The sequence below is a fragment of the Aphelocoma coerulescens genome, chromosome 2 (genome assembly GCF_041296385.1).
Source record: "Aphelocoma coerulescens isolate FSJ_1873_10779 chromosome 2, UR_Acoe_1.0, whole genome shotgun sequence".
Lineage (NCBI taxonomy): Eukaryota > Metazoa > Chordata > Aves > Passeriformes > Corvidae > Aphelocoma > Aphelocoma coerulescens.
This window is the reverse complement of record NC_091015.1, coordinates 33362665-33380188: the sequence shown is the minus strand read 5'-3', so window position 1 is coordinate 33380188 and position 17524 is coordinate 33362665. Positions and strand designations below refer to the sequence as shown.

The 17524-nt window shown below is 43.7% G+C and overlaps 1 protein-coding gene across 3 annotated transcripts; it reads right to left on the bottom strand.

Moving 5' to 3' along the window:
- Positions 1-1806: 1806 nt before the first annotated feature.
- LOC138106416 (ankyrin repeat and SOCS box protein 4-like) lies at positions 1807-12294 on the bottom strand. 3 transcript variants are annotated; one of them, XM_069006988.1, is made up of 5 exons: positions 11969-12294; positions 8317-8616; positions 5598-6088; positions 3873-3986; positions 1807-1863 (listed from the first exon to the last, which is right to left on the bottom strand). In XM_069006988.1, the coding sequence occupies exons 1-5, from the start codon at positions 12180-12182 to the stop codon at positions 1819-1821; spliced, it is 1164 nt and encodes a 387-aa protein (XP_068863089.1). In that variant the 5' UTR covers positions 12183-12294; the 3' UTR covers positions 1807-1818. The 3 variants fall into 3 exon arrangements, with proteins under 3 accessions (XP_068863089.1, XP_068863087.1, XP_068863088.1); XM_069006986.1 differs by lacking the exon at positions 1807-1863 and adding an exon at positions 3072-3260; XM_069006987.1 differs by lacking the exon at positions 1807-1863 and adding an exon at positions 3072-3257.
- Between the last annotated feature and the right edge of the window lie 5230 nt (positions 12295-17524).

The following is a 17524-nucleotide window of genomic DNA, read 5'->3' as shown; positions in this document are numbered from 1 at the left end:
GTGCTCAAACTTGTGGTGTAGAGGTCTCTCTTCCATGTGGAGTCATCCAATCTGATGCAGCTTTGAAAATACAAAAGCATGATCAGGAATTATATGACAGTATCAAATTTCAAGACATCTCACAGAATCACAGAATATGCTGAGTTGGAAGGGACCCACAATGATTGTTGAGTCCAACTCCTGGCCCTGCACAGGACCATTTCCAAGAGTCACACCATGAGCCTGAGAGCATTGCCCAAATGCTTCTTGAACTCTGTCAGGCCTGGTGCTGTGACCACTTCCCTGGGGAGCCTGTTCTAGTGCCCAACCACCCTGTGGGTAAAGAACCTTTTTCTAATATCCAACCCAAACCTCCCCTGACACAACTTCAGGCTACTCCCTTGTGTTTTGTCACTGGTCACCACAGAGAAGAGATCAGTGCCTGCCCCTCCTTTGTGCATCCCATGAATTTAATAAATGGTGATCTTATGATCAGGTACTCCCACACCTCACATGAGCGACTCCATCCAGTGTGTGGGAATAGAGTGCAGTAAGAGAGGAAAAAAGTGCTAAAAAGGAAAAAATACTGAAGTTTGCTTACTCTTGGTCTTTCTAACTTCAACAGCAGAAGCAATTAAAGTGCATCAATCAGGTCTTTTTTTCTGTGATAGTGATGTTCTCTAGTGTTTTTAACAGCTTGCAAATTCCTATGACTATAATCAGCCTGATCCCACTGTGCTCCCTGTCAGATACCACAATGGCTATAATCTGGCACCTGCTTGGTACAAAGCTTGGAAGTGAGCCTGGGTGCCCACAGAATAAAAATTAAGCGTGTTCACTGCAGAGGGGAAGGATCAGAGGGAATTTAGGAACACTGGTGACAGCCTTTATTCTTCTCTCTCAGCAAGAGAGTCCTGGCTACAACAGGTCAGAAAATGCTGCTATTGTTCTGCCTTAAACCTCTCTTTTCCAGGTGCAGAATTTCACTTTCAGAAGCAGCCAGTGTGGGGATGTGTTTCCAATAAAATCAACTACCTCCATCTGTCTCTTCTGGACTACACAACTTGCCCCATTGTCAGACTGTTCGGAAAGCAACAAACATTTCTTGCCTTGACCAGTTGGCAAATCCTCTTCCTCATGCCTGACTTAAAGAGATGCATCACCTAGAAAAGCAGTGGGTTTAGCTAACCTATGCTTTTTCATCTTTCCAAATTCACTGTTTTTCTGCAGTGCAGAATCCAGTGGGTCCCATTGACCTGGAAGTACCTCAAGCAGATTTTTCTATAGAAAACCTCTCCCAGATGCTGAATTGTTCTCCCCAGTAAATTACCATAGTATCTCTGATAGAGACATCTCTGCAGCTGTACAGAAATCTCTCATTGGTTTAGTAAAGTACAGGGACCTGTATTACGACTTTATTCACATAAGAAAGCATTTACTCATGGTCTGTGTTCACTTTGAAATTCCTTATTGGAATAGGAAACTGCTAAATAGCAATCTTCATTCCTGTCTGGCTAAACATAAACAGGCCCGTGAATTGGATTCTTGTATGCAGTGTAAATGTTTTAATTAATGAAAACTGAGATGAAAGGAAATGGAAGTGATTTGTAATGCTAAATAATGTGCACATTTCTTCAAATGCTGTGGTTGCCACTTTGTGAGACACAGGGACACTTGAACAGCTTGGCTGCTCCTGTTTGTCTGGGAAGAGCCTAGTGTGCTGTGGTCTGTTTCGCAAAGAGATAACAATAATGATAAGGAGATGCAATGAGAAGTCAGGAGTTAGTGGCTCCCAGTGGCAGGCATGGCTCACCTCTCTTTTCACAGAGCCCAGAATTGTCAGGACCTAAAAAATCTGGAACAGCCCAGATGGGTTGCATCAAACTAAAAAAAGGAAGAAAATTAAGGTTTACATGTAGGTCAGATCATATACTTGTGCTTGCTGTGAGATATTTGCTGTGTGAACTGCCACTGCCCTGCATTTCATCTTCCTGGACTGGAGAAAGTAGCTTGGTCAGAAGTAAAGGAAACCAATGCTGGCAGGTCCAAAACCACAGGAATTGCAAATCAGGGGGCCTGGAAGGTCTGTAACAGCACAGCCAACTCATCTTCATCTTGGAAACCCCTTTTGGTTAATGTGGGATTCCTCTCACCTGCACTTAGCTGCCAAAAATGAGGTGTATAGTCCATGCTAGCAGGCTAGGTTCATTTTGTAGCCAATGAAGAGAAGGGTCATATGCTTCCCAGATCACATCCAACACCATTCTGAGAGGTATAGGGATGGGTAAAAGTACAGCTGTGCGGGTTTCAGGGGCACGTTTTTTTCACCTTTCTTGACACTGGGATATTAATTTAACATTGGTCACAGTGAGAGTGGGAACAGACACAGCATATGCTAAAAGCTACCCGGCTTGAACATTAACATACAAAAATGTCGAGGTTGCTTGTTTCTATCTTGTTTACATACTGTGGTTGAAAAAGGAAAAAAAAATCTTACAATTAAAAAGGATAAATATGACAAAGTTTTATAAGATACAGGCAGGTAGTGAACAGTGAACTAACACTGAATTGAGAGTCAGTGCACAGGAAAATACAGAAACTACTGAAGACCTGTCTGTGGCCACAATTCAAATCAGTTTGCTTATTTCTTTCTGGGAAAGCATTTCTGTGACTTATTTTTTGACAGTATCCTTTCTTTTACTCCCAAAATGACAGCTGAAGAAAATCATCGTGAAACAATATGAAAGGTTGCTCAGATTTAAGCTAATGCTGTCTAGCAGGCAGTGGTATAAATACTGAAGGAAGCAGCAGCACTGTTTAAGCTAGGCTGAACAAAGCAGTGTGTGCCCTGTTTGTGTTTAGAGCAGGGGCCTTTCCAGCTCTGCCTCCCCCGTACAAACTGCAGCCTGCAGCTGTGATTTCTCAGTGTAGGGAAAGAGAGCAGCTCCGAGGAGAGCCAGTAAATGCCAACCCAGCTTGCCAGCAAATGGACACATGCACAGGGCTCTGTCAGGATTGTGCCTGGTTCTCTGGCACCCCACAGAGGCATATGGATGTGGGAAGGGAGATGCCAGTGCCTGCTCTGTGGTGGCTCAGTAGATGATTCCTTCTGGTTCCAGCAGCAAGTACTTCTTCATGGACAGAGGGATGGAGAGCAAGGGGACTTCTCGGTGGCACCTTTCTGACAATATTGCCCGAATAGCACATCTGCATAAGTGCATCAGTGACCGTGGTGAATTGCTGCACGCAGTGAACAAAGAGTCATAGAAATCCTGGTGCTGCTGTAAGGAAAACCACAAGCATGTTTTAAGGCAACTGGAATATTTGGACTATGAGGGTTTTTGAATTAAAGGGATAATTATGTCAAAGCATGTAGTTTGTCCCACAATTCTGCCTTTTGACAACATCATTTCCTCTTTAATCCCTTATTTTTCATTTAAATTCTCCCTTGCATTTGCAGCTAACTCACTCTGTTCACAGAAATCTGATCCATGCAACAGAACCTAGAGGTGCATAGTCATACCCGTGTAATACGACACTTAAAAAATATCTGATGACTTAAAAATATATATAAATATACATATTGACAGATCTGAAGAAACACCAATCACAGCCAAAATCTTTTTACTTGTTGAGTGCAGGGACAGCTGAACTCCTGCTGTACCTTTGACAGGGGGTGCTCCAAAGGCTAATGTTGCAATTAAAATATCTCAAAAATATGTCTTTTTTTCAGTGAGTGATATGCTTTTGTCAAGTGAGAGATACTAAGTGGGGAAATCTCCATCCTCTGAGATGTTCTTGTCTTTCAAAAGTGTTCCTTCTTTCTTATGGTTGGGTATGGCTTATGCAAATAAGCCTGGATTTTACTCAGTTATAACTCACTGAGAGCTTACCTCCAAGACATCCTCAGGTATGGCTGCTTTCCACTTAGATGTCGATTTGATGTGTTCATAGGAGTTGACAACTACCTCCACAGCTCTGGGGTAGGAGTGACAGGCTTGTAGCACCTGCAAGCAGGATGCATGGAGACCATGAATATCACAGGAAGCTGGGGCTAGGCTGGGTGCTTGGCACTGTGCAACAGCAAACTGAGACTGACACAGCCAAACGATTACAAGAGGATAAGGCTGGAGATGCAAAAGATGCAAGGCCCCTCCACACTAGTCTGTGCAAGCACAGCAAGAAACCCCAGCCTCATCCCCAGATTAACACCATACAGAAGTGCTGGCTTAGATCTCCCCAGCAATCTAGATGGGATGGGCTTTATCACCCAAATCTAGAGATAGCTTGTTCATAGCTGGGTTGAGTGAGTCAACACCAGGCAAAGCCATGCACAAATCTTCAGCTTATGCAGCTCAGGAACAGAAAAAAATCCCATCATATGAATCAAAAATGCATTGTTACAGAAAAATTTAAAATATGACCAGGAGAAAAGACAGCTCAGAAGTAAGGCTTTCAAGCCACACAAGGCCCCTGAAACAACTGTTCTGTCCAGTAACTTCAGCTCAACAGGGAAAAACCCAGTCTATTGTCACTCACATGCAGGGGATAACATTGCATTCACCCAATTTTGTCCCATACAGTCACCAGGTTTCACAAACAAAACTGCAGAACATCCCTCTGGGATAAATACCATCCTTCATTTTTACAGATGGGGAAATAATGGTTTGGAAGAGAGAGACCCACTTCATGAAATAGGAGGTAGGAAGAGGAGAGTCCAGACCGTGTTATCAAATGCCCTCTAGGGGGCTAAGCATCTTTCTGCTACAGACAGAACCTGATCATCCTGGGCTCAAGAGGGCACAACTAAAATTTTGGCACTTTATTCAAAGGCTTCTGCTTTCTTGGCTTGTTAAAACTTTACATATGCAGTGGGGGAACTGCAAAATGTTGCTTAGGGCACTGGATGAGAGAGAATAAGTTCTGACTTCAGCAAGCTTACTTAGTTGTGTGATGTAACAAGACTCGCAGGTCCTTCTGTCAGTGTTTGGGGCTTTGCAGGTGTTTAAGAAGTTTTAAGGAGAGATCCTGCAAGTCTTTTTCTTTCTTTTCTTTTTTTAATTTGGTCATCAGCTATGAGCCCAGGCCTAGCACTTCCCCTTAATTTTCACATTTCCTGGGAATAATCCAAAGCTTTGTTGAGATGCATTTCATTTTGAATAGATTTGAATAAATTTTTAAAGGTCAGATGTGACAAACTGAATCAAGCGGTCTCATCTCTAATCTTCAGTGGTGACCATGAAATACGCATTTCATATAACTCAGTTAAACCAGTATGAAGCCAGATTTGACAATGGGATGTGAGTTCTCTGGAATGAGAAAACGAATCTGCTCTGAAAAATTAGGCTTCAACCAGCATTTAGGGTTTGGCATTTCAGGTTGGTTAAGAGGGAAAATTAGATCTGGATCTGGTTTCTGGTATGGGCAGCTGTAATTTCGCTTCAGTTGAATGATACCACTCCTACAGTAGGTCATCTCACAATGTTTTGGGCATTTGGGGCCCACACTGACAGGGGCAAATAAAGATACCACTCAATCCTGAAGTTTGATCTCTCAACCCATTCCTGTTCAAGACACCATGCCTCTCCATATCCCTACTGTACGAAGTCATCCTTAACCTTGTGGAATTGCAGAGGATATATCCTAGCTGCTCCATGATTCAGTAGCAGCTGGTAGCAGATGTCTGGCTGAGCAGCTGGCCGCACAGATGTCACTTTTATGATATACTGTAGGGGTGCACAGCCATTGACATCCATGATGTTTGCTTCTGCTCCTGCCTCCAGCAGCATATGCAGCAGGACATGATCACAGTTCCAGGCAGCTTTGTGGAGTGGTGATTTGAAATCCTCATCACGAGCATTCACTTCAGCATTATAGTCTAGGAGCATCCGACAGATGAGGTGGTGATCCCGGCTGTATATCTGATCCTTATAGTGAAGAGCCCAGTAGGCTGCACAGGCCAGGGGTGTCTCCATGTAGGCATTGAGAGCATCTACCTGTGCTCCCTGTTCCACGTAAAAGGCCACGAGCTCTGGGACACCCAAACGTGCAACAACGTGCAGAGGAGTCTCCTCATCTTTGTTGTTTGTTCTTATATTCACATTTGCTCCTGCCAAAGAAATATGATGGGGGAGAATGAAGGCAACGAAACACTTGTTTGGCCCTCTCTCTGCTTGGGCCCTTCTTCCCAAGGAAAAGGTCAGGGTGGGAAACTGGCATGAAAGACACATATGTAAATACAAATAGCGTGGATCCTGCATTACTTAAGTCTCCAGCGAAGCTCCTAGAAACTCAAGATTCTTGGGTCCAGCTTCAGATCTGATATGCTGGCCCCAAGCTGGAAGACCTTATAGGAACATTCTATTTCAGAGCAGCATGCAAGCCCAAGTTTCTGTGTAAAATGCTTTTTCCTATATATTGAGAACTGCTGGAGAAAGGAGAGCCTTATTCCTACTCCAGAGAACAGCTCTGCTCTGCTCTGTACCCTGAGAACACTCCCTGCAGCACCTCGTTAACGCGAGCCTGGATGAAAGGACATTTTATGACAGATACGTGGATGATATTAAAGAACGCCTTGCCAGGGATCCGGCTGGGGTCCGGATCCTGTTTCCGAAGTGCTGGGGAGAGGGTCCGAGCGCCCCGTCCGTGCGGAGCGGCGGCCGCAGCTGAAGCAACAGCACCATCTGCCGAGCAGCGAGCCGGCCCCGGCGCTTGCACGGGAGCGACGGGCAGAGATCGCGAGGAAAAGGGGTCAGAAACTGCCTCTGGTCTGGAAAACCCGAGTGCTAATGCTGTTAAGCCGTGTTGAGTGTTAGTTGTGCTCGATGTCCCTGAGGCAGCATCGGCAATCCAAGTTTGGAGGTGGTAACCAGACGTGGGATCAGCACTGCCTGCGCTGTCGCGCCAGCCAGAGGGGATTAAACTGCAGTCACCTGGATGGATCCCAAGGGGCACCACTGAGTGGAGATGGCAGGTGGAAGATGCATCTTGGAAACTTTGGCGCAGGGACATTAACTGGCACCCTGGCTTTAGCTCTTGGGGGGCGCTGCTCTGTGAATCTGCACGTCTGACACGGTTTGCTCCAGACCTTTCCCATTCTATTTGGAGTCTCAGCATTCAGCTCATATGGGGATCAGAGCTTAATGAGTGCTTTGGGAGGAAGGGTGGCTTTTAAAGTTCTGTTATGCTGTTGTTGATGCGGGGGTGGAGAAAGACTGCAGAATACATCCTTTCACTTGCATTCATCCTATGCTGAGTTTCATAAGAGTACATTTGACTTTTAAGCTTTTCTATGCTAGCAAATTCAACTCCTGCTGTCAGGACTGTTTGCTTTGGGCAGGATACAACTGGCAGCATTTATTTTCCTTTCTACCAAACAAAATAATATTTATCTTTCCATCCGAAGAAAAGCAATGTTGTTATTCATTTATGACTGCAGATTGCCTTGCCCACAAAGCATGGGCTTTGCACTTGGGCTTTGCATCTCAGGAAAAGCCTTCAATAACAACTCATGTAACAAAACCAACCCAAAATCATTTGTATCGCCATGGCACAGTGTGATAAATACGGGAGGCTCTCTGTTTGTAACTAAAGACTTGAACTGTGTTTCTTGTACTGTGTCCTGTGTCAGTACCCTTCTGGTCAGAAAATAGAGTGTGACAAATATATTTATGGAAGAATTACATCTATTTATAGCTTCATTTGTTACAGACGTCCGGCAGCATAATGTACCTTACTCTGGGGAAAGCAAAAATCTTAAAAAATTACCTTTTTTTTTTTCTCCAAGCCCTGCATAGATGCATGGGTTTGGCTGCATCCATGACAAATGAAAAGATGGTACAAAAAACTGCGTCCAATATTTCAAGGCCAGATCTCAAAAAAACAAGTGGTTGGAAGAATTTTACTCAGGTCCAGGAAATTTAAACAAGAAAGAAGAGGAGGGATGCCCTTTCATATGAAAATAGCTCAATAGTAAACCTAGACAAAAAAGACAGGAAAAAAACCCAAGAGAAATAGGGAGTCCCTAATTCAGAGGAGCTCTGCTGCTGATGGACTGATTGGACAGTGGGCTGGAGACACTGAAAAGGGAAAAAATCGTGCAGCAAGGACCAGTGGCTAGGGAAAGGGAAAGATAGATGAAGTAAGGAAACAGAATGGGAAAAACTTCCTCTGATCAAAGAGATGAGGACAAGGAGTCTGAGATGAAGACATGAGTCACCTGTGGATGGAAGGGAAAAATACACATCTGCTTTGAGAAATTGCCTCCTTAGTGAAAGCCCAGACCATACCCAATATCTTTGTCCATGGCATGAGAGGTGCTCCTGAGCTTTACCTTACCTCTCCAAAGCAGCTGCTGGGCACAAGGCATGGAGGTTCGTGTCGTACAGAAGTGCAAGGGCGCCTGCCCGCTCATTGAAAAGCAGTTCAGCTTAGCTCCGTGGTTGCAAAGGATCTTGAGACACTCAACATTTGCCATTTCACAGGCTATGTGGATCGCAGCTTTTCCATTGGGCCGGCAGTTGATTGTAGCTTTGTGATTGAGGAGGACCAAAAGACTCTCCAGATGTCCATACATGACAGCTAGATGAAGTCCAGTTGCCCAGGATATTTTTAATTTATAGCTAGGCAGCCAGTACCCTGTGCAAAGTGAGAATATGTTACCAGCCTTGGCAAAGAATTTTCTTTGGGCTATGTACCTACTGAGAATAATTGAAGGGGAAGGCAGGGTTGGAGTTTTAATGTAATTTACTGTAATTTCACCAGCATAGTGCACACAAAGTTCTCTCAAGCGTAACTTCATTTTCGTTAAGCACTGTTACTGCATGTGCTGAATAACCTGCCTTTTGGAGAGATAATTCCCATGTAGATGTACTCTGAAATAAGCTATTACACTTTTTTGTGACTTGTGTAGATTAAAAAAAAAAAAAGCTTAGCGATTTTGAAATGCCACCAGCTAAAAGATATGGGGGAAGTGGGATCTTTAGCCTGCCAATAGCTAAACAAAGGTGGCATTGGAATAAGATGGCAGCGTTTACTTAGGACAATGACTCAAGAGACAGCTCATCCTACTCTTTTTGTGTGGGAGATGGCAGGATCCTGCATGTCAGGAGCTGGATGCAGACCTCCACGGATGCCTTACACATCCTGATAATGTGACCCCTGATAATGTGGCTGCAGCTGTGTCAGGGACCTCCTGCCAGCTACTGCCCAGGAGCATGAAGTGAGGAGATTGGATGCTGATGTAAGTTAGGCTGAAGAGCCAAATAGAAACAGTGACACTTTAGCAGGAAATTTGGCTTCACAATGTTTGGCTTTTTCTCAGAAAATGTCACAATGAATTTTTTATTTTTAAAATTTTTTTTTTGTTACTTACAAACAGGTGCAAGACCAAATAACACATAAATACTTGTTCCCAAAATAGGACTACATGCTTAATGACTGCACAGATACAGTCTCAGAAGTGATTACTATAATCACTTGTTTAAAAATAATAAAGCATTATAATAATGTGCAGAAGGACAAGAGAAGTCTACTTTTTTTTTTCCAGATACAGCAGCTGCATCTTAGCTAGAATGTGACTACAAAATTCTGTGGGTTTGATTTATCTGTTTCTCCTTGGACCACTGCCTGTTATCATGTAAAAAACACAGAAAAAATACTGAAGATGTATAGTGAGGTTAAATTAATTCAAACCTTCCTTTTTTAGTCTCTGGCTAATGTCATATTTATATAGTTTTTACAGTATTCATGAGGTACTAGAAGGAAGGAAACAGAGTACTGGTGTCAGGGAGAAATGGATTAAAATTTTTGTTCCCTCCTAAATCTATTACAAGTATATTTTCAGATAGGGGCAATAAACTGCAGATCATGTCATCTACTCTAGGACCAAATATTTGGGACTGCCAGAACCAGTTCTCAAGGACCCCACACTGTAAATGGCAAGGGCAGCAGCCCTGAGGCCTCAGAGTGTCTGAGCGGGGTGACAGCCTCCTCTGAGGACACTCAACCTGCTGACTGTGCAGGTTACACTGGCAACTCTGTTAGGGCAACCTTCTCATCATATACCCTCAAACCAGGCACAGAGAAGGTGGGCTCTATCCCAAAGTCTCTGCATACAGCAGAGCAAGCTTCTTAAATCCCCTCCCTTTCCAACTCCACGTGCGGTGTTCCCTCTTGTAGCCAGTGAGCTGTGATGCACTGCCAGCTTATCCCACATAGGGCTGGGTCTCCTGTTTATGGCCAGATGTAAGCCATATTTTATATATTAACAGCAGGAAAATGATACTTAAAAGCCAAGCTACCACTTTTTATAGCCACAATTTTCCTGCCTGAAACATTGATTTCTGTTGCCTGTGCTGCTTGCGGGTGAGTTGTGCTGAGATATCCCCAGGGAGCATCTCCCATGACCTCTGCCCAAACCTGCAGACATCTCTGAGCTCAGAGGGACAGGGACAGACACTGAGCAGGAGGCAGGTGTGGGCTCCATGGGAAACCTCATTCAGCTTACCTGTTGCTTTGGTTAGTAACATAAAAAAGCCATGGTGCAAGCAAGGTCAGTGCCTTTGAGAGCTCTCAGCCTCTTTGGAAAAGAGGAAGAAAAGTCACTCTGTCACTCATGACATCTCTTTTCCACTTCATCACTAAGGGCTATGGCAAAGCTCAGACTGTCAGAATGGTGGGGTGCTGAATTTTTCTCCCCTCTTCATCCTTGAGGAAACCCCCTTTTAATAACACAGTTATCTAGCATTCAGAACAAAAGTAAAATTTACACAAGTGTTGATAGAAGTGTTTCCTGACTTTCAGACAAAGTGAATACAATACTGTGATTTAGGCCATAAGGGTGCATTTTCCTCTCTCTCTACTTTTTGGAAAACAAAGAGAATTCTTCAAAAGAGACTAGTTAATGATTGCAGTCAAATGATCTATGATTAAAAATCTATGCATTAATCCTGTAGTCTCAAACCACAACCAGGCTGCATTTTAGCCTGCTGAGGACAGAAGAAGGTGTATTTTAAGATAAATTCAGCACTGTGTGGCTTAGTTCATACACTGTTCCTAAGAGTACCTCATGACTGCATCATCCTCACCCTGAAAAAATCAAAAGAGCAGTAACCAATCATTAAATAAGGCGTAAACAGATAAAGAGAAGAGGGGAGATAGTACCTTCTTCATGTCACAGAAGAGAAAGTAGCATTTGCTGTGCTGCTGCTACTGGAAGTGTTTATCTCCACATACTATTAACTTCTGGCAGAGACTGATCATTACTGTTTTCTAAATACACACAAAGAGTCTGTTAGCAAGTAGGTCATGAAGTATGTTGATTTTATCAAAGAGCAAACTTGGTTTATTGCTTTAAGTTGTAAGGTTTTGGAAACTCTTTCAGTATCTGGCTGGGAACTAGTTTCTACACTCCAAATCAGATGTTGTGTTGATTGTTCAGGTTTTGTTTTTCCAGATTATTTTTCTGTTTTGATAAACTAGCACATCATCATTTTCTGTCAGTTGGAAGAATAAATCTTCTCCCATCCAGCAACATCCAAGGTCCACAGGATTTCCTTAGTTCCCCTGAGCTGGGGAGAATCCACTTTACTTCCATTGAGAATGGAAGACAGGGAATATTTTATGTTTCTAAATAGTCTGTATATATGAATGGGTTCATGTAAGAAATGTGTATACCACATTTAGTCTGCATGTGTCTATTCTGGGCTTTGCACCCGAGTTGTCTGCAAAGAAATGGCAAAGGACTCCTCTTTCTGGACTCCCTGCAGCTGCTGCACGGAGGCTCAGGCTGGGCTCTGGCCTGCCCTCCACCAAGCCCATACAGCTGATAAGCTCCCCTACTACAGCAGCCCTGTCCGTATGAGCCTAATGAGACGGTACTGCCTATGGACTGGCTTGTGCTGCAGTTTCAGAAGAGATAAAAGGCCACAGTTCCTTGAAATCACTCACACCCCTCTACTTCCTGTCTGGTGAATGCTGCCACATTTACCTTGTTTGTAGGATGCCAGAATCAGGTTTTCATCTTCAACTTCAAACACTGTGTCCACATCTATTTTCTTTTGGCTCAAGAGCTCTTCCAGTGTTTCAAAGTCATTGGACTTCAGGGCTTCAAGAAAAGCTTTTTTCACCAACTTTGCCTCTGCAGCTCGAGTAATTTTCCCCTCTGTATTCTCTCCCTCTTTGTATGACTCCTCCAAATCCATTTCCAAAGGTATCTGTTTGTGCTGTGAAGAGGGACACACCGAGGTCCCTATACCACAAATGCATGCTGAAGTTTCTGAAGACCAGAAGGTAATTTTATCTCTCAGTCATGCTGATCTGCTTGTTCTATTTATATGAGGAGCATTTCAGGCATTGAAATGCCACTCTTGGATATCACCACACTCTTTTGATGAAAGCAAGGACAGACACACTAGCAATTAAAACAAAATAAGAGTTATTTCCATGGGCTTCATACACATCAGGCTTCATTAACCACCTGATTACCTTCTGCTCCTGCCCATACACTTACATTAAAAGACACTAGTCCTGGGTGTCATTTCTCAGCTGGAGAAGCACCCACACTTCCTTTCAGGGTTGCCATGGCTGATTTATTGGCTGCAATGGGATGTGGTGCTCTGCCTGCAGATGCCTTTTAACTAATCTAATTCGGAAAAAAAAAATCTAAAAATCTCCAAGGCACTCTTCACATGGGAGGTAGGTAACCCACTCTTCTCCAGGACAGCATTCTGCATGTTGGTGCTGGGTTCAGGGGCAACAAGCAGTGCTCCTTGGAAGGAGAAATGCTGGGACGAGGGGGCTGCAGGGCTGTACAACCATGTTATGGGGTGGGGGATCTCATGCACTGCAGGGGGTTTATGTGTGAATTAACTCAGCTGCAAGCACAGGAGGCTGCATGTGTCCCTAGGCTCTTCTCCTTCCCCTGCTCACCCTTCATCTAAATTCAGAACTTCTCTCTCACAAGCCCATCACCCACTGAACACTGCCCCCTCCCTGCCTTTTCCTTCAGTCTTTGCCAGCCCCATCCCCCCATTGACAGCAGTTAGAGGATGAAAATCTACATGTAGCTAGCATGAGCTGCTGCTATGCATCACTTAGAAGTGGTTCACACCTGCACCCACTTGGGCTGCTGGATGAGACCATAGCTAGAAGGACACTATTTACCCTTGATTTAAATCACCCAGCAAACCAGACACGGCCACAACCATCATTATAAAGAAATCTTCATGTTTCTCCTTCCTGTGAGTTTGGCTGCCAAGTGGGCTGATGGAGAAACATGAGCCTGGTGACAATAGAAGTCAGAGCAGCCTCTCTGCTTGAAGGGTTTCCAGAGGCCAGGTTCCTCAGGCAGCCCTATGAGGACCTGCAGGACCCCTGTCCATGGGAATGCTCACCAGCTCTCTCCTACAACCAGTGCTCAGCAAAGGTGGTACCAGACAGCAGCTCATATTTTTGAATTCCTTCTACTTTAGAATGAAAAATACTTTATAGAAACTAACTCCCTGAAGTAATGTACATTGTAATAGACACAGTGGGAAGGAAAACAACTTGCCCTGGTGCTATAGGTCTCAGACAGCTCATCTGTGTCTTTTGAGGCTTAAGACCAGAGTCAGCATTAGGATCTTCATACCTTTACATTCCCTCCTGCAGAACCACCTCCCACTTATTTTGTTACTTGCAGTAGTGGACGACTTCAGGCTTTAAGAAAAGTGTTGATGATTACCTGGTATGAGGAGAGGAACAAGATGTGAACTCCAGATCTTACAGGCCTCTTGTTACCTGCAACTTTATTTTTAAACCACTATATTCCTGGAAAGTCATGGATGCACAAAGCACTGATATGTGGCTGCAATCAACTGTTCACCTCAGCTACACTTTCGATTTGGAGCGGACTAGCTTTTTATCTATCATCTTTCATAAATAGTATTATATGACACAAGGACGTTCAATCTGGCTGAAAGGATTGTGTTGGGACATCTCTCTGCCTCTCTGCTGCTCAAAGGTCGACATGCACAAGCACGTTGCTGTAACAGATTACTGCTCATCTGCTGATCCATTGTGCTTGCTCTTGGTTGACAAGAAAGGTGAAGTAATTTGTGCTGGCTTGGCCCAGAAAGCTGATTAAAATTACCTTATGTTTGTCATGGTCCAAGAGCATGCGCAGGAAGGAAGAGCACTTCAGACCAGATGATGCATTACAACTTGCTCACCTTCAGCAATTTGTGTGGCCCTGCTCTGACTCTCTCAGAAATTTTTCTAAACATTATTAAGTTTAAAAGAAAGGAAATAATTATAGATACATATATAACCTATATAGATACCTGTATGGACTTTGTAGTTAGTGTTTTCCTGTAAGCAGCATTTGGGTTTAATCTTGAAAAAAATCTACTCATATGCGTGGTTTCAGTACAATTACACACAAGAATAAGGAAATGTTTTTATGTTTTAAATTGAAAACAGTCACAAAAAGTAAGATAGTATTTTTAAAGCATGAAATAAGATTTTTATTAATTTGCCTGAAATATAATCAAAACATGGGTAAGAATACGTAAATACTGTAAGACATGAGGAGAACAAAAGGGGCCAGTATTTACTATACATCTGTATTTTTGTTGTGTGTGTTTCCTGAAGACTTCTCCCTCATCGTACCACAAGGTGGCAGTTTGACTTTGGAAGTCAACATTGATGTCATCCAAACCCCAGGTCTGCCAAATATTCTGAACATTTTACTGTGAAACAATAGCTCATCCCTTGGATAACATAAATGACGGTTACAATATGTAAGTTAGACTTGAGGCGACTGTCATGTGTGCTGTGCATTCACACACTACCACTGAAAAAACATGGCTTCCACATTTAGGATCAATTGTCTAAATTGCAGAGCTAATGCAAAGGCACAGTTTTGCCAGGCAGACAGCTCCTGCCTCCAACCCTTCCTTCTGCTCCATGCAGTGCTACGCAACACAGGCACACAAATACTTTCACCTCAGGGGGACAGGCTGGTTCTGCCCCTCTAAAATGACAGCTCCTAAAGAAGCAGGTGTGAAGGTTACACAGCAAGCAAGAGAAGAGCAAACAGCATCTGCACCCTTCTTCCCACTTCAGGTGATGGGACCGTTGTCCCTGGCTTTAGTTGAGTTGCTGGGGACCCTCTCCATCAGCATGACCACTGGCTTATTCTTAAGTCCACTGAAGTCAAGGGAAGTATTTCCACTGATTTCAGTGGGGCATGTCCTTTATTAGGTTGGGCACCAAGCAGCTGAGCTGAGCAGTGCAGAGCTGCCCAGAGGTGAGTGCACGAGCACCACTGGGGTGCTATGAGAAGGATGATGGGTGGCACAGGAGCGTGTATGAAAATCAGAGTTGGGACTGCTCGTAAGAAGACAAAGGCAGGCTTAAGCAGAGAGTGAGAAAAGATGTACTGGCAGAGTGTGCCGAGCATGACTCCTGAGGAGCCAGAGCCCCTGCATCGGCACTTGCTGATGTAGAGCAGTCATCTATTGACAACCACATAACTCACAGCTGGGAACAGCTTGAATGGAGTTTGGAGGTGAAAACCAACATTCTGAGCTCTATGCTGGGGCAGGCAGGAAACCAGCAAAAGGAGAAATGCTTCCAAAGAATGGTGGGGATGCAAGCAGAGCCATGGGGCTGCTCCAAGTTGTGATAGTGAACATCCTGACAGTCCCCTGGCTGTCCCCAGCCAGCTGGCCTGTTCTGCAGCAGCCCTGTTCCAGTAGCAGCATCGTGGGGTGCGAAGAGCAGCAGTAGATGCAAGGTCACCCACACAGGTGGCATCACATATACTCTCCTCTCCCAGGCTCCAGAGGGGCTTGCTTTGCAGCAGTGTCCCAGCACACCTGGGCAGGGAAGTTGGTGGCCGGCTAATGGGGGTCACTTCAACAGCAGGAGCACACCTCCGGGTGAAGCAGTCTGCTCTGCTCTGAAGCCTTCATACTAAGGAGGAAAATGCACTGAACATCAGATCTGTGGGCCTGAAGCAAAAAACTAGATCCTTGAGTTAATCTCACCCTTTGGTCTCTTCTGAACGGCGCATGCTTGTAGAAATACTGTTGCAGTGGTGATCACAGCCCCCTTGCTCTGCCGCGGCCCCTACGGCATCTGCAGCATCAGACCAAGTCTGCCACGCTGCTGCCCACTCCGTGGGCAATGTTACCTTGTATATCCCTTGTGTTGCCAAGTATATCCCTTGTTTCTTACAGCTCTCAGTTCCCAAACTGGATTAAGCACAGCCCACTTACTTATTCATTTAGCACATTTTTTTCCTAATATTAATATTGATTTTTTTTTTCACTGCTGCACATCTTTCTCCCAGCTTTAGCCATTGTCATATTTTATCTGATTTTCCAGGATGCTGACTCTGAGTGTGACGATTACATAAATCATCCCCATGCTTCTTGCTTTATTTCTTATTAGGAAAAAAGCTCTTTAGCTCTGCCAGGTGCAAAGTATCTTCTCCAGGTGCTCAGCTGTAAACAATCTTTTGAGAAAAGCCCTCTCTGTACATTCATCCCTGTGGTTGGTTAACCTGAAACCTTCTTACTATCATTAGTTTTGAATCCTCCTCTTGTTCTTTGTTATATCATTTAACTTTTGTTCTCATTTGCAAGGGATGGAAACAGTCTCAGATACTCAAAGGCATTTAGACATAAACTTCCCAAGTCCCTGATGTACACTTCCTAGGAACTGGGAACCTATGTGCAGATGAGAGTTGGGGCCTTGTAGGTTTGTTTTCAGTAAAGCAAAAATTTTGAAATATGGAGCAAGTGACATGCTTAAGCCTTAAGATACACATGCATTACAAAATCAAAAGTTGATGGAAATGATCCAGAATTTTGTTCTCATGGATGTTCTTGTCTTTGTGGTGAAAGCTTAGCCCATCCTTCCATGGGTTTAGTTTTGGCTTTCATGCCTGCTATTTCCATCTTCAGCCCCAGGGACCCATTTCCTTTATTTCTACATGTTGCTCCAGTTCCTGCTATCAGTTTATTTATTAGCATGTTCAGAAGTTCAGGGTTGGATTAGCTATTGATATTGGAGAGTTAGCTGTTAAATTTAGGGTATTTTAAAATGAGGAATAGTCTTTCAAAAATTACTACTAAGATAATTATTAGTTTATTGTCCTATAAAAAGTATGCACAAAATGCACTGCTTCTACAAGACCGTTAAAAGAAAAACCATGGACACCAAGACAGAATGCTTGAAGGTTCTCTTTGATTCAAAGGGCATGAGTGCTCTAAACACGAAGCAAGCACACAGAATTTAAAATCAAGTGGACAGTATTTCTAAGACATGGAGAAGACAAATCTTGCCTATCTATGCTTATTGGAAAATTCTCCTCATATTTTTTGCAGTTTGATGTCTGATTATCAGACAGTATGTAAAGCAGTAGGACTTTGCAACCAAACTTAAATATGAATGTGAATCTCTACCACTTCTTTCCTCCTGATGCAGTCAGGCATGGACTATGGTTTCAAAGAAGCCTGTGGAAAGCAGTTCTTTAAAGACAAGTATTCCTTCAGAG

Excerpts from the sequence above, each read along its gene's own strand:
- LOC138106416 (XM_069006986.1), bottom strand. The coding sequence starts at position 12,182 with ATGGATTTGGAGGAGTCATACAAAGAGGGAGAGAATACAGAGGGGAAA. Across the intron at positions 8,617-11,968 it reads TCTGGCATCCTACAAACAAG|GGTACTGGCTGCCTAGCTAT; the intron begins GTAAATGTGGCA and ends CACTTTGCACAG. Across the intron at positions 6,089-8,316 it reads CCAGCAGCTGCTTTGGAGAG|GAGCAAATGTGAATATAAGA; the intron begins GTAAGGTAAAGC and ends TTTCTTTGGCAG.